The 22,266-nt window shown below is 37.5% G+C and overlaps 2 protein-coding genes across 3 annotated transcripts in view; one reads left to right on the top strand and one right to left on the bottom strand.

Annotated features, from left to right (window-relative positions):
- LOC137401599 (protein IWS1 homolog) overlaps positions 1-839 on the bottom strand; it is a 29,570-nt gene extending 28,731 nt beyond the window's left edge. Inside the window, exon 1 of the mRNA XM_068088027.1 lies at positions 654-839. The gene's annotated coding sequence lies outside the window, so the exon portion shown is untranslated. The remainder of the gene's footprint in view (positions 1-653) is intronic.
- Positions 840-1,145: 306 nt separating this feature from the next.
- Positions 1,146-22,232, top strand: LOC137401636 (dual specificity protein phosphatase 22-like). 2 transcript variants are annotated; one of them, XM_068088085.1, is made up of 8 exons: positions 1,146-1,361; positions 1,913-1,977; positions 6,021-6,151; positions 10,419-10,630; positions 14,694-14,836; positions 20,268-20,364; positions 20,869-21,020; positions 21,617-22,232. In XM_068088085.1, the coding sequence occupies exons 2-8, from the start codon at positions 1,957-1,959 to the stop codon at positions 21,800-21,802; spliced, it is 942 nt and encodes a 313-aa protein (XP_067944186.1). In that variant the 5' UTR covers positions 1,146-1,361; positions 1,913-1,956; the 3' UTR covers positions 21,803-22,232. The 2 variants fall into 2 exon arrangements, with proteins under 2 accessions (XP_067944186.1, XP_067944185.1); XM_068088084.1 differs by having other exon boundaries at positions 20,866-21,020.
- Positions 22,233-22,266: the final 34 nt, after the last annotated feature.

Genomic DNA, 22,266 nt, shown 5'->3' with positions numbered 1-22,266 from the left:
TGAAAATAAAACACAAATCAAGACTGTTATAGTAACTTACAATCTAGTGTACTTTCACAGCTGTTTACTTTTTTTTAGAACAGCACTATTCCTAGTTAACCCTAAGTCAATATTACCTATTTATATATATTGATACAATAATAAAAGTATTTGTATCAAAACATTTCTATAAAACCAACTGAGTGACAGAGTTCGTCAATAAATATTGAGAAAATAGGATATTAGACCTATAACAAATTTTATATCTTTTGTAACGTTTAAAAAAGTAGAGTAATTTTTCAAGTCACTTTTCAAAATAGTAGTGGTTTATTATAACAAATTTCAATTAGAGCGTAACAGAACGATGTTGTTATGATAGGTGCAAGACGACGTGTGATGTTGTTCTACTTGAAACTGTCCCACAAAATTATAATAATATTAACTTCAATTCTATCTAACCGGTAAAAATTTTATAAAAATCTTGCAAAGATACTGATAATCGTCTGCCATATCAACAGCGCCTACAGCACGCCTTTAAGCATTCCAATGTTCGTATTGGCCAAAGCTTTAGAACTGACATGACATTCAAGTCTTTCCTGATATGGTCTAATATTGAACTCAAATCAAAATAACGCCAAAACTATTGTAGCAACAGACATTCTGAGGCGTCACACCTTTAACAGTACGCTTCTCCTACTGAGAGGTTTCATCAATGTAATCCTTTAAAAAACAACGTATATGCAAGACAGGTTCTTTGTAAGTGCGAAAAAAACAACATTGAAAAAAATATTAACCATCTACTTTTCCTTCAATTTATATAATATCAAATAATTGGAAATTCATCACAATCTTAATTATTTTGTCACCGACACTACCACAAATTCGACGAGCTTTTACAAACTGTTACTTTTCACAATGGACAGCTAAACGGCCTTACCTAGGTCAAACTGCGTCAATGACCAATCTCTTATCCATTATTACTTGGCCATACTCAGCCAGCCCGTTCCAAATCGTTTTGTATAAAAAATTAGACTATTACTTTCCTAGTCCAAAATATCATCAACGAAAAGCTCGATTTGCGGTGCGCCCCGCAAAATCTTTGGTCGATTTTAGCGACGCAAAAGTCGTCACACCGCGGGAGCCTCCAAAAAGGAAAGGAACTTTTTTCAATCAAGTCAGTAATCCGCACCCGTCATTCTCTTTGGATTTTTTGGATTTTCGTAAGCTGTGTTAGCTAAAATGATTGTTTAGCAACGAATATAATCATATTAACGAGTAAAAATAGTTCGCTAATCGCGAAGAGAACTGTACGCCTACTGACTACTGAGACGCTTTAGATTCAGCTCAAACTAAGCCGATCAACGTAAAAGATCAAAAGAGGAGTAATTTTGTGTTGGCAGTGCATTGCAAGACTATATAACTACACATCTAAACTATTTTTGAGTTTTTGCTTTAAATCTTGATCATTGCAATCCATCCTGTTGTCTCTTCTTGGGCTATCAACTCACTAACATCAATGATATAAACCCCACCTGATGGTTTTATATCATTGCTAACATTATTATTTATTAAAGAATTTTTAAGTAACAGTTTTTTGCCTGATACCTGGAATGCCACAAACGTTGTATCATTTTAGGCAGTTAATTAGCATCAACTGACCAACTTTAGAACTTATAGCTGACATTTTGCTTATCACCAACAAGTTGGTAGTGTTTTAGTAATGATAAGGCAGATGCATTATGCATTCTTATTGCAGCAATGATAAGAAGTCTGTCTTGTTGATTGATGATTCAATCGTTTTGTACCCGTATATCTTCAATCTTCACCACAACAGCCGTGCTTATCGATATGATGTTTATTGTAAACTGCATATGTCTATTAATAATTATAATTCTCCATTACTATCGCTATCTATTTTCTAATATTTTTGCAGGTTTTAAATTAGCTAGGCCATCAATTCCATTGAAGAGTGAGAATATGGGCAAAGGAATGAGCAAGGTGTGTTAACTTTAAACTATAAATCTGTATATTTGCTTAGAGATGAACCACTCTAGGCAAGGTTAGGCTGCAGCAGTTAGTTCCTTCAGCTGCTGCAGCCTATTGTCACTGTTATATTAACATAAAATCAGTTAGAGCCAGAGAAACAATCATTTTGCTTGCCTGTTGAGATGGAAGAAAGTGAAAGTGATACGAAGAAAAGAAGGAACCTGAAATTACTTGAAGTATAGGGCAAGGCCAAGCATCGTGTCACACACAAAGGCAATTTTTTTCTGCCTTCTGCAATCATAATTTTCAGTTATTTAGCAAACAAACATGTTCAGACATGTAGAAACACAAAAGTTTTTATAATGAAATTTTCTTTCATGAAGATATTGGGCATGCAAGTAGGTTTTTCTGGCATGGTGTGTGACGCGCGGGACAATTGATCATCTCTTCTCAAACTTTGCAATTCATTCTGAAATAAATTTTTCTTCTATTTTATAATCAATTTTATAGTGGATTTTATATCCCAGGTGTTTTTTCCTAGCAAATGCAAATTTTTCCTTACCATTCAGGCAAGCAAAAAATAGTTTGTCCCGCGCGTCACAATTTTAGTGCATTTAGTTGCAGCCTGTTCTTTCAAAGCTATCCGAGATAAAAAATTCTCATCTATAATTCGATTTTGGGCTGCTATAGCTTAGCCAAACGCGCCAATTTGCTGAAAATACTGCAAGTTTTAGTTTTATAGGTACCTGGAAGTATTTGTGAGGCGCGGGACATTTTTAATAATATGGTGATGTCTGCCTTTGTTTGGGAGTTCTCTTTGATACCCTGGTATGTGAAAATAATGCTAGATATTCCAAGTCTTAAAAGCCAGTTTCTTCGAGAAAAATAAAGAATTAGAATTATTTTATGTTTTGTAACTCAAAATATGGAGCTTGTTAAGATTACTCTTCTGATACACACACCTAGCGTGCAAATCACGAGGTAATCTTTGAACCAAATGTGTATTTGTAACGTATGGTTACAAAAATTACTTTTCACTCATGCATTGAATTCTCAGTCAGTAGAGAAAGTAGGTTTCCCTCATAAACACTGTAAGAACTTTACAGAACGAGTACGTTTGCTTTTTTCACACTTTTAAACTGGCGTGTGTTTTAATGACTGCCAAACAGCTGTTAACATCATGCCACACTTCCTGTCGGTATGGTAATACTTCCAAAATGACACCATACTAAACATGCCATCTTCCCTGTCAGGCAAGGCTAACAGAATAACACCACGCTCAACATAACGCTCAGCGTCATGCCGTACTTGACGTTACGTTAGATGTCATTTGCTTGCAAGATGCCAAACTCAATGGATCGTAAACGTAAGAGTAGAGAAATTTTCATAGCACAACATGGATTTAAAGCATTCAGGAAACTAGAGAATGAAAGGTAAAATATATTTAATGCCTATTATACATTTCTGAGCAAGTATACACAAGTGCGTAAAACATTTTTTATCAATCACACTACTGGTGGTTTGATAATGTAAGGTGAATCACGAATTTGAGTAAACATTCAACAGGCTTCATGCCATATACATGTATATGCTATGTACATAATATGGTTTAATCTGTATTGCATATTAGTGTACAGTTTTATGATTTTATAGGTGTAGATAGCAGAGAGAGAAAAAAATTTCGCATAGCTCCATCAGATTTAGAAGCAAAGCGTGCTAAGGAAAGAGAGAGAAAGGCCAAATATCGCGCTAAAAAGGCAGAAGCTAATTCAACACCAGGCACAATTGCACCTCTTTCATATTTCCAAGCCGACTGTCTGAAGAACGAGCGAGGAAAAAACTACAGACAGCATTGCCACACTTTCCATGGAGAAAAGCTCTTTTGATTGGTAAATAGCTGTCCATGATGAGCCCGACCAAGCAGGATATTGTCTTCATGCAGTTTGCCAGCCTCAACCAAAAGCGCGGATGAATTTTCAGCCACGGAACAAGCTACTTGAATCAACAGTGGAGAAGATAACATATTTTTACCTGGACAGTAAGATCAGTCAAGAAATGCCAGACCAGAAGGATACCATCAGTGTAAAAGACAAGACTGGTAAGTGTCGAAAACTTCGGAAACACTAAACTACACGTTAAGTGACATCTTTGAGATTTCAACGAGGAATATCTAGATATCAAGGTGGGCCTTGGTAAATTTAAAAAGAGTTGCGCCCAGTAAATTGCAAGCCAGTTTCTAGACATGGTCAAGTTGTCTGTGCTTGCAAATACAGCGAAAATGCGGAGTTAGTGCTACTGGGACTGCGGCAGGCTAGTGTCTGTTCTTTGGAAATGCCTACTACAGTAACTGTCCACCAGCTACTAAAAAGAACTGTGTGTAACATGGAAAATGAATCATGCTGATTTTAAGAAAAAATTGTTTGCTGCATGAAAGTCTGACAATCTTTAGGTTATATATGTTTTATGTTTAAATAAAATAAATGCAATGTATAATAATATTAAATTATTAGTTGGTTTAATACAAATATATTCGCTGTTACAACTACAACTCATGGCAATTGGTGGTCTAACAACTACAAAACATAGAAAAATGCTTAATTTTTCATAATGTTATTTTTGTCCCGCGCGTCACAGTCTCGCGCGTCACAGGTGGTTGTCTTCTTTCAAACCTCAGAGTCATTAAACTTGGGCCTGGAAACAAAATGGTATGTATTCCTAGCAGAAGGACAATAGAGCTTCGAGCTAGTCAAATAATAATGTTATGAGTTCAAAATTTCAGAAGATTTTTCCAATTGATCAAAGAGTAGTTTTTCATGTCAAGTTATGGTCCCGCGCGTCACACCAGCTTCAATGGTTCATAATTTGTTAATGCATTGCATGACAAGGATGAAATCTCATTCAGTGATAGTTTATGTCAAGTGCTTTCTAAAACAGTATGAATGACACCAGAATTTCGCATCTGAGCTGAGAGGTATGCGAGGAAGTGTTCAAATGTCCCGCGCGTCACAATCCTGCCAAAAACGGCCTTACCCTATAGACACTAGTCACAATAATTAAAGGGGAAATATCTTGTTATAAGTTATGTTATCTGGTAATATAAGGTTTGCCTAGTTTAGGTTAGACTAGCTCTCTATTTCTGTTGATGTATCTATGTGTGCATCATCTCTCTCCTGTATCGCCACATCTATAACCACATTTCGGCTATCTTTGTAACAAATATTGCTTCATTTATTTAGTTTGTTACATATAGTTTAGTTGTTTTACATAGCTTTATATGATAAATTTATTTTAAGGCTATATGTAATTACCTAAATATTCTATTCTAAATTTCATGGTTTGTAGAACAAACTGAATGAAATACATGTACAATGAATGTTCATAACAATACTTAATCTAACATACAATGGTTTTCACGTACAACATATTGACTTGTATGTCATATATTGGACTGCATTCAACTTGATTAGGAGTTTTCTCATATTTCGCAGACAACCCTTTATTGTTTTGAGGCACAGATGTTAGGTGTATGGTATATAATTTATATAGAGACAGATTAGAGTATTGAAGTGAGTTATATCTCTCTACCTCCTCAACCCAAGTTTTTCACTTCTTAGTCAGATTTGCCATGTTCTAGAACTCTTTACCTGCAAGCAACAGGTTAGGGTTAAAGTCCCAAAATGGCCTCTGGTGGTGACAGCACTGGGTTCCAGTCTTAAATTGCTTTCTGCAACTGGGCATGTCTCCAGTTGGCAAGGTTCCCTTCTCGCTGGGCTCGGATATGTGTAGCCGAAATTATAGAGACTTTATTTGTACAACATGGCATTAAAACCATGCGTAGCCTCTGCAGACATCATATTCGATCTTGGAAAGATCGGTTCCTAGTCATAGTCAGGTTTAGCACCTCAATTGCTTGTAGAGCTTATGTTGGCTCCAACCACGTGTTTCCATTTACACACTCAGTCTGTTCCCACTTCAGGCTATTCTCAATTTAGCGAAGACCAATTTTACACAGGCATGAGCTTGTTTGATGTAGAGAGCATGGTATATGGTTGAAGGTGTTGGAGGGGCTATATGTCGGTTGCTACGCTGACTTTACAGATGAAGAACAACTGTCTGCAAATAAGATCACACATGTTATATCCGCTGTCAAAATTGCACCTGATATTCAACTTCCAAGCAATATCAGGTAGATTACCCGATACCCATTTTCTTCAGATATTTCAAGTTTGAGGGTTTCTACAGGTAATCACTGATAGCTAGACCTCAAGTTCCAGTTAAACCTCAACTTATGATCAAATTTACATAAAATTTGTCTACATATCACGTAAGATTTGCACAAACGTTGGTCTAGACATGAAGGAATTCCCAACATAATCAATAATATCTGAAACTTCTTAAAAAGTTAGTCATGTAAGGCCAAAAATATGCTGGTGTAGATTCAACATAAGACATAATTTTATAGTAAAATAAAGGTAATTCATATTATATCTAATATTAATTAGAGAAAGTTACACCGGGGTTGTGAAGCATTAGAGCTGCGGTATTGCAGCGCAGTTTGCAGCCATTTTGCAATGCATTGTAACTTCTTAATGGGAAGTAGACATTTATTGCTACAAGTTGTCCACTGCGATATACACTGCATGTACTTCTATGATGTATTTCATGGAACCCAACAATTCATGCATACTACGAATGCGCATTGTTCAAAATTTGAAACTGTATGTGTACTACGACTGCGCATTAGTATGAAGTTGATACTGTGGATCAACTGACTGCTGACTTTCCATGCTTCTGTACTGCATTGTACGAACTTGTCAGATGCTACGTGTAGCAAGCTCATGAACTTGCCCTTTAATTCCTTTATCGTTTTGATGAATTTTTGGTCCTTGTATTGTATTCACACTAACATTATATATCACTAGAAATTCCCCTGACATACAGCCCACGACTAAAGTGATAATGGAAAAAGAAAGGGTACTGATGGTTGAAAAGTGCAATATTAGTAGTCAAATGGCACTGCAGTGCAATAGGAGAACTGCAATGGTAGCTGCAATGGTAGCTGTAATGTACTAGGTGTTATTATGTACAACAAACAGCAATAATGAAAGGAAAAGATTATATGTTTATATCTCTCCCCGCAATAGGAGAAATGCAATATTAGAAGTAAAATGGCAAGCTGCTGTGTAATATACATATATATATATATATATATATATATATATATATATATATATATATATATATATATATATATATATAGCTGGGGGCTGTATATAGCAACCATAGCATTCCAGGTCAAAGCAACTAATATCAAGAGGTTATGATACTTATCTAGATTTCTGTATTTATATCTAAAAACATTATGCTGAATTTAATAATCCAAACAGATTTTAGCTGGTTGTCATAGAAATAGATGTGTATCTATTAGAAAATGTAGGCCTATTACTTAATATTGCAGATATTAAAAACGGCTTGGCAGCACCGCAAAATTGGGCACAGCGGTAGTACCATCAACAAACACTTTAGAAAAGAAATAACAGTAACATATTGCACACCATCGGTCACTATAAACTTCGATCTTGTAAATTCGAATGATTATTCTTATAACTAAATCTTATAAAATCGAATAATTATTCTTACAAATAAATTTTGTAATCAACCTATAAGAATTGTTAGAGAAATATCATCGTCATTTCCTTTACTTTCACTGCTTTGGACATCAGTTGGAATACCAAAGTACTCATTATAAGTATCCAAAATGCCAGAGTCTGGTAGAACCGGCAAAAAGAAACGATTACTTTTCAGTACTTCTACGTTAATTATATATTGTATCGTTAGAAATCGTTAAAATAGAAAAAGAATCTTTAGGAAAATATCATCACTATTTCCTTTACTTTCATTGCTTTGGACATCAGTTGGAATACCAAAGTATTCATTATAAGTGTCCAAAATGTTAGAGTCCAGTAGAATCGGCAAAAAAAACGATTACTTTTCAGTACTTCTAAGTTATTTACAGAAACCTTCGGCAATTGGACAATGTGATAGACTGGTGAAATGTGCACGGTTTTTTCATGAAATGCGCACGACTTAATAGTTCTACTCTCTGTTGCACCGCCTTATCGGCGTTTCGTTGGCCAGTCTTAATTTCGATTAAAATAGGCTTGTCAAGTTTTTATTTCGATTTTAGGCTGAATTAATCTGTCTATTTATGTATAATCCGATCAGATGGGTTAGTTTTAAGATATTGCGGTAACCTTTTAAAGATTTGGTAACATATTTAAATAGGTTTATATGTGTTTTGTATCATTATTATACTTAAACGACTCTACACAAAAATGGTTAAATTTGTTGAAGAGATTTCGGTGCAAGGGTTTGGTCACGGATAATTTTTCAGGAGTTGTGTGCACATATGCATTTATCATAAATCTCCCAAACAATCGTTGTGCTCGTGTTTGGTCGTGGGAAAACCGTAATATATTATCATCTCAACAATATATAGCATGCTCATCCGTGATCAATTTATTTGGCCAATCATATCCAAGTTTGAGCAGCATTCACTTCTAGCAATTGTGTAATGATTGCATCAAAGTCAGCTCATTACTAGATAATGTTGTAAAAAAACTGTCGTGTTTCCTTTACTGCTCCGCCAGAACCAAACCACTTGACTAGATGCCAAGAATATATATTATATAAATATATACAAGAATACAACCAAGTCAAAGTGTGCACATGTATGTGAATCATATGCGGGATATTGCCAGGGATCTCCGCTTTCCTTTGCTCATTTAGGCTCTTTATATATGGCTCCTTGCTGGTTAAGCTCCGCCCCTTCAAGCAACTGGTCGTGGGCAAAGCCGTATAGCTTCACAGAGTCCCATGACCAAAACCGAAAACAAAAACGCTTGTTTCCAAAGCCGATCAACATACTGATCTCTGATAGAATATTCTTACCTCGTTCTCAACATCTCACTTTTTTGCATTTACTTTACGTTTTTACAAAAAATTATTGGTAGTTTCTTGTAGAGAATTTAGTTTTCTTTCAAATGGTGTATAATACAACAATCAATTTCAGAGCGACTGCCAATGGGAGTAATTGTTGCTGGTTAATGTTACGGACTTATATTCCATATTATATACTCCATTATAACTTATATAAAAAAATAGTAGGCGTGGCCTGTTTGTTTGGAAATGAGCTCCCTCCCATATATGCTTCCGTTGGTTGCGGGGACTCCGTGAAACTATACGGTTCTGGGCGTGGGTATGTGACTCGGCTTCAGTAATATAAGCGACAATGTGCATGGCGATTTAGTCTAGCTGATTGTAACCTTGTTCGCCGAGCCGACTTTGTCCTTAATAGCTGGAAGGGTCTAAGTTGTGCCGGTTTGGGTCTTGTTAGCCAAACTGGCTATAGATGTGCCAATTGTACTCAGCCGACTGGTTAGTTTCGATCGCTCGGTGATCGTACACGCAGCTAGTTAGTAAACTCTTAGCCGGAATACTAGGTGCTGATGTTCCGTTGGCTTCCACCAAACTGTGATGAATTCTCTCGCAAAAGTGCTGTGTATGTATGTACAGTGTAATTCGAAGTTCCTACTGCATCTAGCGCTGCGAAATGTGCACTAGCAACACTCCAACTGCTTCCTGCACTGCACATTGTATAGTAGGCGATACCACCACTTGCCAATACTGCTTACTGTGCACTAGATAATAGTTGCACTACTTGTATACTACATAATGTGCAGAAGCCAAATTATGCAATATAGTTATACTACAAGACAGTGAAATGCTTGCTACTGCGCTGATAATACAACTACATAGATATTCTGGCACATATTTAATGCAACTGCATTGCATTTTACATCCGGGCATCATTGAGTACTTATCAATGCCCAGTTTGATTAATCCGCAATGGTCACAACCTCGTATTGCTATCACCAACTCCACCATCGAACCTGCGCTTTTTTAAATTTTCACCTATATTTATTTCTTTTTAAAGTAAAGCAGCAATAAACACTTTTTTTACTGATTTTCGCTTTATTAATTCAGTTTTTTACATAGTTTTATGTAATGCCTTTATTTTAGTTATATATGAAACTACTGTACAAGAATCATTTATCATCTTTTGTTTGCTCCGAAATGAATTAAACTTAGCACAGTGTGCTTTTACAAAAAAATTCACCTAACATTCACTCGGAGTGTAAATTTTTTGATTATCATATATGTGGAGACACACTACATTACCTATCATGCACTCAAAGCCATACCTTGTTTCCTGGAGCACACTGACAGACATATCACATCCAACATGCTTTTGTAGTCAAATCATCTTACCCAGCATATGCTTGCAGTTGTTCATGCTACTTGTCAGTTAAGATATCTCGCTATTTAAGCATACACTTACAGTTGTAACATCACAACATTTTGTAAGATTGTGATATTCAATTTGTTTTTAGTCGTATAGTTATCGATATTAACGATAATACATCCGAGTCGATATCTCCTCATTTCTTGCGATGCATTGAATTCATTCACCGAGCACGTGCGAAGGGTGGATCTGTGCTGGTACATTGCATGGCTGGAGTTTCAAGAAGTGTTACCATTACTGCTGCCTATATACTCGCCATTTCAGATCTGAACTGGAGAGAAGTGCTCTCATGCATTCGAGGTAACATTTGGTTTTATTGTGCTAAAGCTATAGGCCGCTAAATTCCTGTAATCTTCTCTCGTGTACATTGCCTAAGAATTTGTGTAGTTCACTCATGCAAACACACCATAACAAACCTCTATTTGAGTGCCACATCTATTAGACTGCCACCTCTATTACACCACCACCTCTATTAGACCGCCACCTCTGTTAGACCGCCTTTTTCTATGAAACCGCCACTTTGACATGCATTGTTTGACCTTTAAGAGCCTATAATAGAAAATGGTCAATAGAAAATTGTCCGCAAAATGGTACTAATAAGGACTCGCTTACAGCAATAATAATTAATTTTTTCATTTTTGCTGCTGTAGTGGTTAACATGGTTTTAATAATCATCACAACTACATTCTGATTCGAAGTCGCTAAGGTATAAATCCGATTTATTGCATTCAGATTCGTCCATAATGTGGCTTACAACTGGATGAGAAGAGTTGACGCGTTTTCATGAACAACGATAATACTCTTCAGAAACACTGTACGATGTAATCGCAGCCATTGTTACGGCGTATCCAAGTCCTTTTCTAACTCCAAAGCTTCACGTTATCTTCCTTAAACCTTTAAAAGCAACTCTATTGGAATAATTAATAATTGTATCTGTATAACATGTTTCACTTGAACTAGTTCCTTGTATAACTCAGTCTGATACTTTGACGTATATAAAAACACTTTAGTAAAATGTTGAGGTCGACGGCAAAAGGAGAGTACAACATATAGTACTCCATGTTGCTCTTCCCGAAGGATAGTACAAATTATAGGCGACTTTAGCATTGCTACGCTTGTAAAATAATTAATTTTATCGTCCCAAAATTTTGATCGGCTAGTCGAAAAATAAAGCACCACCCACAATTTGAATGTCACCTTTTATAGAACGCCTCTATAAAAAAAGGACTAAAACAATATAGCGCCATGGCGCTCAAATAGAGGTTTTACGGTATGTAGGAACATTGTTGAGACAACTCTCATTGGATAATAGCAACCATATCATGCTGCTGGCATTGTTCATATGTATCCACTGGTTTTTCAAGTCAAAGGAAGAAGCTACTCTATGTATTACAGTAATCCTTCTAATAGACGCCTGCAACTATCGCAACTTCACTGTATTCCGGGTGTCGCGGCTACTCAAGTTTCTCCATTTTTATTTAATAATGATAAGTTATGTTTAAAGTTGAAGTCATTTTCTTGTTTTGAAATGAAAACATTAAAGCGTTAGTACAGTGTATAGAGGTAGAGTATACTTTATTGTCACCATGTGACTTCAGGGCATGTTCTTCATTGACAGTGGACTTCGTTTCGAAACGTATAGCAATATACTGTCAATGTCATCCCTAAGTCATGAATGTAGCAGAGCGCAATCTATTTGATATAAAAGTCACCTAGCAATGAGCTGGTTGATGGTCGTGAGCTTGTAGTTATTTTGTAAAACTTCTCTTATTGTCTCAGTATGATTACATGTTCTTTCATCTTCCCTCCAAATCAATTATTTACAAGTTCTATAGAACTAGAGCTGCACAATGATCGCGTTAATTAAACGATTAACGCCATCAATACAAAAACACGATTAACTGAGTTGAGCCAATTAATCTTCAAATAAAATGCAACCGAGGTGGTTTATGACAAGCAACACTTTTTACCAATTAAATACAACCACAATTATTTTGCACTCAACTATGAAAACACTAAGTGAGTCACTAACATAAAACTTGTTTATACAACAAAATATTGTAAGTGCCGTGTCGATCTAGCCGTAAGCGGCCATGTTAATAGCCATGGTAATAGCAACAACAGCGATTTCAGTATTATTTAATATCATGCAGTCTATTTTTTGTTTATATTTAAAAACATTTTTAAGTAAATTATACATGTATTCTAATTTTTCAAAAAAATCACAATCGTATTTCAGCTTTAGAATAATAGTCAAATAAGATTGACACTTGATAGGAACATAAAAGCAAAAATTGTCCTCCGTACTAGCTGACGGATTTACAGACGTTGGAAGCATAAACAAGAAAGACAAGTGCAATATATGCCAGAAAGAATTTGCCTATCACCACAGCACATCATTAAGATATCATTCAACTAATTCTCATCATACCGCTCAGAATTCATCACCAGCTGTCGCAGACAATAACTACTACCGCTGACTATCGCCACTACTGTCCCCTGTGAGCGGCTATCCTTTAAAGCTGGCAATATTGTATGTTGGAAGAGGGCATCTCTACATTATAATAATGATAATGATAATAATAATCTCTTCATCACTCATAATAATTAATACGTTGTAACTTTTGTGCATTGTACATAACATGTACTCCTGTTAACAAAAATTGTCTCAAATATAAATTATTTATATGTAGCTGTATTATTTGTTTTCGAATATGCAGGTTTTTGCTAGATTAATTCTAAGATTAATCGAATCGAAGATTAACTGGTTCAGACCAGTTATTAATCGCGATTAATTTCTATAATCGTTGTGCGGCTCTATATAGAACGCTTGGTTACTTGCATGCCTTTGTAACAAATGCAAATACAAAATTGGTGGCGTGGCTAAACTATCCCTTGAGATAATGAAATTTTTGGGAATTCACTCTTTGGATTTGGTTTGCTAAATCGTTTCTATAACCAATTCAGTAGTATGTACACCAATAGTATGTACATCAATAGTATGTACACCAATAGTATTTATACCAATAGTATGTACACCAATAGTATGTACACTAATAGTATGTACACCAATAGTTTTTACACCAATAGTATGTACACTAATAGTATGTACACTAATAGTATGTACACTAATGGTATGTACATCAATAGTATGTACGCTAATATTATGTACGCTAATAGAATGTACGCTTACAGTATGCACGTCAATAGTATGTACACCAATAGTATGTACACCAATAGTATTTACATCAACAGTATGTGCGCTAATAGTATGTACACCAATAATATGTACACCAATAGTATGTTCATCAATAATATGCACGCTAATAGTATGTACGCTAATAGTATGTACACTACTAGTATGTACGCTAATAGTATGTACGCTAATAGTATGTACGCTATAGCAATGTTGTCATAATGCAATATCACACGAAGCCATACGTTGTTATAACCATTGACGCGCTTTTTGTTTACTAACAAAAAGCCAACTGGTTATATCGGTGAAGATACATGAACTTTTCATTTGATTGAAAATCTGCAAATTTCGTTGTAGATTAGCTTTTGAACGATTGTACAACACAACTTCAAGCAAACATTGACTTTCCTATGAACAAGGCTATTCTCATTTGCAACAGATATATGTATATGTGAAAGCCACTAGCATAAATTGGAATTATTCATGAAATATTTTAGACAATAATTGTGGCAATTAATTGCCTTGTTCCTATAGTTTGATTTATATTATAAACAAAGTATTTTTTTACGTGATTGCTTTATATAGCAATGGAAATAGCTGTACAAAGGTTGTTCCCATCGCATATTGTTGAGGATTCATAGTAGATTAGAAATATGCTGACAATGTTCAATAACAGTAATGCATAGTTCAGTATGGCCTTATTTTGACATCTAGCCTTAGTCTTTGCCATGCTGAATTATGTATTGTTCTGAGGCTAGGTTGCATTGCTGACTCTTCGGTATTAAATACCGAAGAGTCAGCAATGCAAGATATCAGATATTGCTGATTTTGAATCTGTAAATAACTCAAAAATGTGGTTTTAGCATGATTGTGCATTCTGACTGCCTGGGTCACATTTGTCAATATGACGCATTGTTTAGTAGTGTTGGTGTATAATAACAGCAAATATCCACGTTATGCGTTGGTGATACATTTTGTCGGTGTTTGCAGCAAGACCTTTAATGTTACTCGTTTTAATGAATCCCTTGATTTCTCACGCGCAACTGTTTGAGAAATGTATGGAACACAGGATATTGTCTGGTAACATGTTAATTCATCTGATCGAGAACAAGAATCTCTCTTTTGTGTACCTTCTCTTTCGTACTTTTTCTGTTTATTCGCTTTCAGCTGCCCGCTCAGTAGCCAATCCCAATTTTGGCTTCCAGCACCAGCTGCAGGAGTGGTGCGAGGTCGATAGGCTTGCTTGTCAAGAGTTAGTGAAAGAATGGCCGCCTGTTCCATATTGCGATGCAGAAAGACTTGCACAATTGGTGTGTACAGACAGTCAAACTCATGTTTAATGTTGGACTGTTCTTCCTATATGTTGTTGTTCTTTCTCTCACATCTAACTCCTCAACTGTTCATCTTATTGTTATGTTTTAATTCTCTTATTTTATTATTGATCATTTATCTGCTATTCTCTAGAATATATTTTGAATTTGTTCATAATATTTTGTGTGAACCTTCATGTACACATTTCGGCACACTGAACTCTCATCTGACACCTCTAGGAAAACTCCTGCCCTTTCTGTCAGTATGCGTCTATTCGTTGCCTCAATTTGTCTTGCCTTCCTTGACTTGCCTTCCTTGTCTTGCCTTCCTTGACTTGCCTTCCTTGACTTGCCTTCCTTGACTTGCCTTCCTTGACTTGCCACTTCCTTGTCTTGCCTTCCTTGACTTGCCTTCCTTGACTTGCCTTCCTTGTCTTGCCTTCCTTGACTTGCCTTCCTTGACTTGCCTTCCTTGACTTGCCTTCCTTGACTTGCCACTTCCTTGTCTTGCCTTCCTTGACTTGCCTTCCTTGACTTGCCTTCCTTGTCTTGCCTTCCTTGACTTGCCTTCCTTGTCTTGCCTTCCTTGACTTGCCTTCCTTGACTTGCCTTCCTTGTCTTGCCTTCCTTGACTTGCCTTCCTTGACTTGCCTTCCTTGACTTGCCTTCCTTGACTTGCCACTTCCTTGTCTTGCCTTCCTTGACTTGCCTTCCTTGTCTTGCCTTCCTTGACTTGCCTTCCTTGACTTGCCTTCCTTGACTTGCCTTCCTTGTCTTGCCTTCCTTGTCTTGCCTTCCTTGTCTTGCCTTCCTTGACTTGCCTTCCTTGACTTGCCTTCCTTGACTTGCCTTCCTTGTCTTGCCTTCCTTGTCTTGCCTTCCTTGTCTTGCCTTCCTTGACTTGCCTTCCTTGTCTTGCCTTCCTTGTCTTGCCTTCCTTGACTTGCCTTCCTTGACTTGCCTTCCTTGACTTGCCTTCCTTGTCTTGCCTTCCTTGTCTTGCCTTCCTTGTCTTGCCTTCCTTGACTTGCCTTCCTTGACTTGCCTTCCTTGACTTGCCTTCCTTGTCTTGCCTTCCTTGTCTTGCCTTCCTTGACTTGCCTTCCTTGTCTTGCCTTCCTTGTCTTGCCTTCCTTGACTTGCCACTTCCTTGACTTGCCTTCCTTGACTTGCCTTCCTTGTCTTGCCTTCCTTGACTTGCCTTCCTTGACTTGCCTTCCTTGACTTGCCTTCCTTGACTTGCCACTTCCTTGTCTTGCCTTCCTTGACTTGCCTTCCTTGACTTGCCTTCCTTGTCTTGCCTTCCTTGACTTGCCTTCCTTGTCTTGCCTTCCTTTTCTTGCCTTCCTTGACTTGCCTTCCTTGTCTTGCCTTCCTTGACTTGCCTTCCTTGACTTGCCTTCCTTGACTTGCCTTCCTTGACTTGCCTTCCTTGACTTGCCACTTCCTTGTCTTGCCTTCCTTGACTTGCCTTCCTTGACTTGCCTTCCTTGTCTTGCCTTCCTTGACTTGCCTTCCTTGACTTGCCTTCCTTGACTTGCCTTCCTTGACTTGCCACTTCCTTGTCTTGCCTTCCTTGACTTGCCTTCCTTGACTTGCCTTCCTTGTCTTGCCTTCCTTGACTTGCCTTCCTTGTCTTGCCTTCCTTGACTTGCCTTCCTTGACTTGCCTTCCTTGTCTTGCCTTCCTTGACTTGCCTTCCTTGACTTGCCTTCCTTGACTTGCCTTCCTTGACTTGCCACTTCCTTGTCTTGCCTTCCTTGACTTGCCTTCCTTGTCTTGCCTTCCTTGACTTGCCTTCCTTGACTTGCCTTCCTTGACTTGCCTTCCTTGTCTTGTCTTCCTTGTCTTGCCTTCCTTGTCTTGCCTTCCTTGACTTGCCTTCCTTGACTTGCCTTCCTTGACTTGCCTTCCTTGTCTTGCCTTCCTTGTCTTGCCTTCCTTGTCTTGCCTTCCTTGACTTGCCTTCCTTGTCTTGCCTTCCTTGTCTTGCCTTCCTTGACTTGCCTTCCTTGACTTGCCTTCCTTGACTTGCCTTCCTTGTCTTGCCTTCCTTGTCTTGCCTTCCTTGTCTTGCCTTCCTTGACTTGCCTTCCTTGACTTGCCTTCCTTGACTTGCCTTCCTTGTCTTGCCTTCCTTGTCTTGCCTTCCTTGACTTGCCTTCCTTGTCTTGCCTTCCTTGTCTTGCCTTCCTTGACTTGCCACTTCCTTGACTTGCCTTCCTTGACTTGCCTTCCTTGTCTTGCCTTCCTTGACTTGCCTTCCTTGACTTGCCTTCCTTGACTTGCCTTCCTTGACTTGCCACTTCCTTGTCTTGCCTTCCTTGACTTGCCTTCCTTGACTTGCCTTCCTTGTCTTGCCTTCCTTGACTTGCCTTCCTTGTCTTGCCTTCCTTTTCTTGCCTTCCTTGACTTGCCTTCCTTGTCTTGCCTTCCTTGACTTGCCTTCCTTGACTTGCCTTCCTTGACTTGCCTTCCTTGACTTGCCACTTCCTTGTCTTGCCTTCCTTGACTTGCCTTCCTTGACTTGCCTTCCTTGACTTGCCTTCCTTGACTTGCCTTCCTTGACTTGCCTTCCTTGTCTTGCCTTCCTTGTCTTGCCTTCCTTGTCTTGCCTTCCTTGACTTGCCTTCCTTGACTTGCCTTCCTTGACTTGCCTTCCTTGTCTTGCCTTCCTTGTCTTGCCTTCCTTGTCTTGCCTTCCTTGACTTGCCTTCCTTGTCTTGCCTTCCTTGTCTTGCGTTCCTTGACTTGCCTTCCTTGACTTGCCTTCCTTGACTTGCCTTCCTTGTCTTGCCTTCCTTGTCTTGCCTTCCTTGTCTTGCCTTCCTTGACTTGCCTTCCTTGACTTGCCTTCCTTGACTTGCCTTCCTTGTCTTGCCTTCCTTGTCTTGCCTTCCTTGACTTGCCTTCCTTGTCTTGCCTTCCTTGTCTTGCCTTCCTTGACTTGCCACTTCCTTGACTTGCCTTCCTTGACTTGCCTTCCTTGTCTTGCCTTCCTTGTCTTGCCTTCCTTGTCTTGCCTTCCTTGTCTTGCCTTCCTTGACTTGCCACTTCCTTGACTTGCCACTTCCTTGTGTTGTACAACATGACCATTCTAAATTTTGCCAAATTGCGATCCGGTTGTTAGTTTTTTGATGGCTTAACAATTTGAAGCTTAACCTTGTATATACAAGCAGGTCTCCTGATTCTAGACCATATTAACGACTTTCCATCGACTGTAAAAGCATTTTGAACTGATATCATGAAAATCCAAGTTTGTAGAACTCAATGAAAAAATCAAATAAAATAAATAGTTTTTTTACACTTTCTAAGAAGTTATGTTTTAGAGATAATCAAAGAAAACGATTGCAGTACACTGAGTCTGATAAAATGTGTATGGTTGTTATGAATAGAAAAACCAATAATTTTAGTGTAAAGCTCTTGTTGCTGAGGAGAAGAAGCTTTCTAGCTTTGTGTGATTTTGATCATTAAATCAGTGTATCATTAGAAACTATGTTCCGCCTTCAGGTACTTTTCATTTCACGATCAATTAGAAGTGTCCTCGGTATTGTAGCGATATCTAAAGAACTAACAGGCTAACAGTTCATTCAAACTTCGAAATTATACTAAAAATGTATTACGTGCAAAATTATTAAAATATCATAATCCTACAGAAATGCGCAAAAGAAAGCAAAACTACACAGTCGAGTTTACTTGGGTATAGGATCAGTTGGGAAGACAAATCCCTGAATAATCTCTGGTCCAGGCTTCGGACTGACAACTTCCCACATGTGCTTGCTGTTATTGATCTGCCAAGATTTTCAGAAAATATAAAATTATTTTGAGTTTTCAATGTGATAGCGATGGCTCAAAGGGTCTGCCATTTATTGAACACAAAACAGAGAAGTCGCAACACGTTCAATTCCACACAGGATATACAATTTGACTCGGGACCTGCAGTTCATTTCAACAGAAGAAATTCGATTTTATGCAAGACCTACATACCGACACAATACATACAGTTCAACAAAGAATCTGCAGTTTAACGCAATACATACAATCCATTTGTGCACATCTTTCTTTAGCACACCAGACAACATTATTATGAGTAGTGGAGTAAGTGGACACAGGTAAGAGCAGGTGACATCGGTAACTACAAGACTCAAAAATTTAACCAAAGGCTCCATCAATAGTTAGGTGTCACATCAGTTTTTCCATCTCACTCACTGTGATCTCTTTCTTGGCTGATGTATGTCTCATCTACACCTAATGGCTTTGTCTCCTCTGATAATCCAGTTGCCAATACTTGTACTTGTTTCTTTAAAATATGGTCTTTTTTTAAATATCTCACGACAAAGACATTAAATTAAGACTACTTTTTACTTACGGTTTTATAAACGTATTGATGGTAATAGTTAAACAGTTTCTTGTCCAATATTAAATTCCAACACCGCTTCAAACTGATTTCAACTGTGAAGTCAAGTAGACCATGGAAACTATTTATCATTCACCATGGTTACCAGCCTCTTCTGTTGAGTTCTCTCATTTTTCTAGAACTTGCTTATTAACTATGTATATACTGTAAAAGTGTCACAGTGTACTCGCGATGAGCGCTCAATAAAAATAAATCAATTTCAGAGCTGAAGTATCTCAATTGAATAAAAGAGAACATTTTGGTATTTAAACTATTTATTGCTAACTAGTTTCATGCCTGTTGGCTGGTAGTGGCTATATATAATATGTTGGATATTCAACTGCCTTTTTCTTTACAATATGTGTTTGGAATACATAATAATATAGACTCACTCAGGTAGGGCTGAGCATGTATTTACGACTATGCCTGCATGCACTGATTAGCTTGTTTCTCTTATTTAAGCTGGCCATTTTGGGTGGTGGATGATACCAATTTTTCCTATAAGCAGAGGTTGCATCTTCTGGAACTAATGCTACATGACGATGTTCTCTTTATTAGTTTCCACTTAATAGAATACTGGACATCGCCATTCTTCAGCTGCCAGATGTAACTACTGAGATCTGTTGCTTGCTGATCTTTTGTCGGGGTGTCTGAATGTGGATATATGGCAGTTGTATACAGTATATGGCAGTTTCACGCCAACAAGTATGAAACTGCTTAGTAATAAATGGTCTTAAATATTAAAGTGTTTTCTTTATTTTATTGAGATAATTCACTACGTAGAAACTATGATGACATCGCTTCCAGATAGAGCAATTTTTTGGTTGGGTAGGCTGTCCGGCTTGCATTGTTTTTCATACCTAGTGGATAATCTCTAGAAATGGTTTCTCTAGGAAATCGCAAGCTTCCAGTCTGTTACTGCAGCATCATTTTCATCACTGTCACTTTAGCATCTTTAGTTCACCGGCTGTACTTGTGAGCAAGTATGCTTGGAACTGCTTGTTTCGTCGCATCCCACTCGTTATTACTTGACAGCGGACAAAGTTTGAAAACTGGGTACTCTCTGGTGAAGATGAAGATGCAAAGTTATATCCACTTGCTCCAGGAGCCTACCAAGTCTCTTCAGAATCAGGTGAGTTGTTAGTTTTCTATACGCACACACATCATTTTTCGTTCTATCCTTTTTTTGGATGAATGTACCTTTTTTTGTGCTTCATATGACTAATATGGCAGAATCTTTACTATGTTCATGGTTGAGAATACAGTTTGGTTTCTTATTAACAACAGAATCATGTTAGAGCTTTGCCTTATTTCAGGTTTTCTCCCAAATATGTTAAAAAAATGTAAAAATATCATTTTCCTATCAGAAGACTGCATCACTTGTCACATGAACAATTTATTTGGGCCTAAATATTTGGTCTCTTTTAATTATATAACGCTATTAATTTGTCACATCTTTTACAGCTACTTAACGTGGATGTTAATAGTAGCAGTTAAAAATCCTCCGTCATATCACTTCTGTTGATGGTGTACAATTATTTAGCATTAAAACCTAAACTATGAAATGCTGTTGGTGTGATGGCCAGCCTCAAGCCTAGGCTCTGGCAAAATTGTAAAGTTGGCTCTCCCATAGAAGAGGAGATTCCTTCTGATACGCAAAAGCAAACGAAGGGTGACAAGCGAAGAGAAGCTGTACGCCAAGTGGTCAGAAATGTCAAACAACAGGCTGGCGCATCTTTGGCAAGTTGTGCAGAAAGTCAGACGAGTTCAAAATTGTCTGAATTGGAGGTAATTAATTATCTACCGTCTTTTCCTAGAGCCAATGAGAAACAAGTGATATCACTGGATGCATATCTGCCACGTTAAAACTGCAGTTATCAAACTTTTGACCAAAATGTTTAGCTGCAAATAATGAAAATGTAGCAACTTTTGTGAGATGAAATTAAAATAACTAATGCTTTGCCATTTGCGACCAAACTACTACGCAACAGTTTTAATGCGTTCAAAATCAATCATTTTTGCCACTAATGAACATGTCGTAACGGCTTAATACATGGACTTTGAAAGGAGTTGTATGCCCAGATTATATGAGCTGAGAAAAAGGAGGCAACATCCAATTGCAGTTGAACAAAGAAAAACTGAAAATTTATAGCGGAGTAGAAGCGATTACTGAAGTAAATACTTTTTTCCACCCCACCTAAATTTGTTACTGAGATGGGTTAATATGTCTGGTCAGAGGTTGATATTATTAATCTAGTATATTACTATTTTTAAAAAGCTAGTCATAGAAGTTAACAAGTACCTCTCCCAACTTCATGATTGTCAAAAGGATTTTGGCTTGAACCATCATGAAACTATAGCATCCAATCATGCATATTTTGTAGAAATCGAAAACATGTGATCAGAAAATGATGAGAGCGGTCTTTTCAGAACCTTCATGTGCAGCACATGCTAGTAATAAGGGTACCATGAGAGAGACATCTACACCAGCCAGTAGTCAGGTACCAGGTTATCAGTATGTACGATCAGCAGAGGACCTCGTAGAAGGAAAGAACCTGGACACTTCTTGAATGCATTATAGCTGGAAGGTGAAGCAAGAGGTTTACCACCGTAAGCCAGTTGTGAGGCTTATTTTTTGAGTTGAACACATATCACGATGAAATTTTAAAAACAGGTCTACCTATGCATTCGGAAATGTTCCTTTTACGGTATATCATCATATATCTGTTCAGCCTTAAATTGATACGCACTGCGGCACATCAAGGTATGGAGCTGAGATGCGGCTACACACTAATCTTTTTATAGCAACGATTTGTTGAGATTTTAAAATAAAGTGGTCCACGGACAGTTTTGGTGTCCAGTTTTGTCCAATTATTATAGTTAAATCCATTCCACTTTGCTCAATACACCAAATGACAACTTCACAATTGCATTCTTTAAACTCTTAAGTAGTAGCAGCTTTCAAAAGTCTGATATGGTATGCAAATATTTTTATTTATCTTCCAGCTGTTAATACATGCATTTTAATCCTCTC

This window comes from Watersipora subatra, chromosome 8 (genome assembly GCF_963576615.1).
Source record: "Watersipora subatra chromosome 8, tzWatSuba1.1, whole genome shotgun sequence".
Lineage (NCBI taxonomy): Eukaryota > Metazoa > Bryozoa > Gymnolaemata > Cheilostomatida > Watersiporidae > Watersipora > Watersipora subatra.
Note: the sequence above shows the minus strand (reverse complement) of the source record. Positions and strands in the feature narration are given on the sequence as shown.

Bases quoted from the DNA above. Each gene is read 5' to 3' on its own strand.
- LOC137401636 (XM_068088084.1), top strand. From the start codon at position 1,957: ATGGGCAAAGGAATGAGCAAG. The intron at 6,152-10,418 runs GTAGATTACCCG...ATTTGTTTTTAG, and splicing joins CAACTTCCAAGCAATATCAG to TCGTATAGTTATCGATATTA. The intron at 21,021-21,616 runs GTAATTAATTAT...CATATTTTGTAG, and splicing joins CAAAATTGTCTGAATTGGAG to AAATCGAAAACATGTGATCA.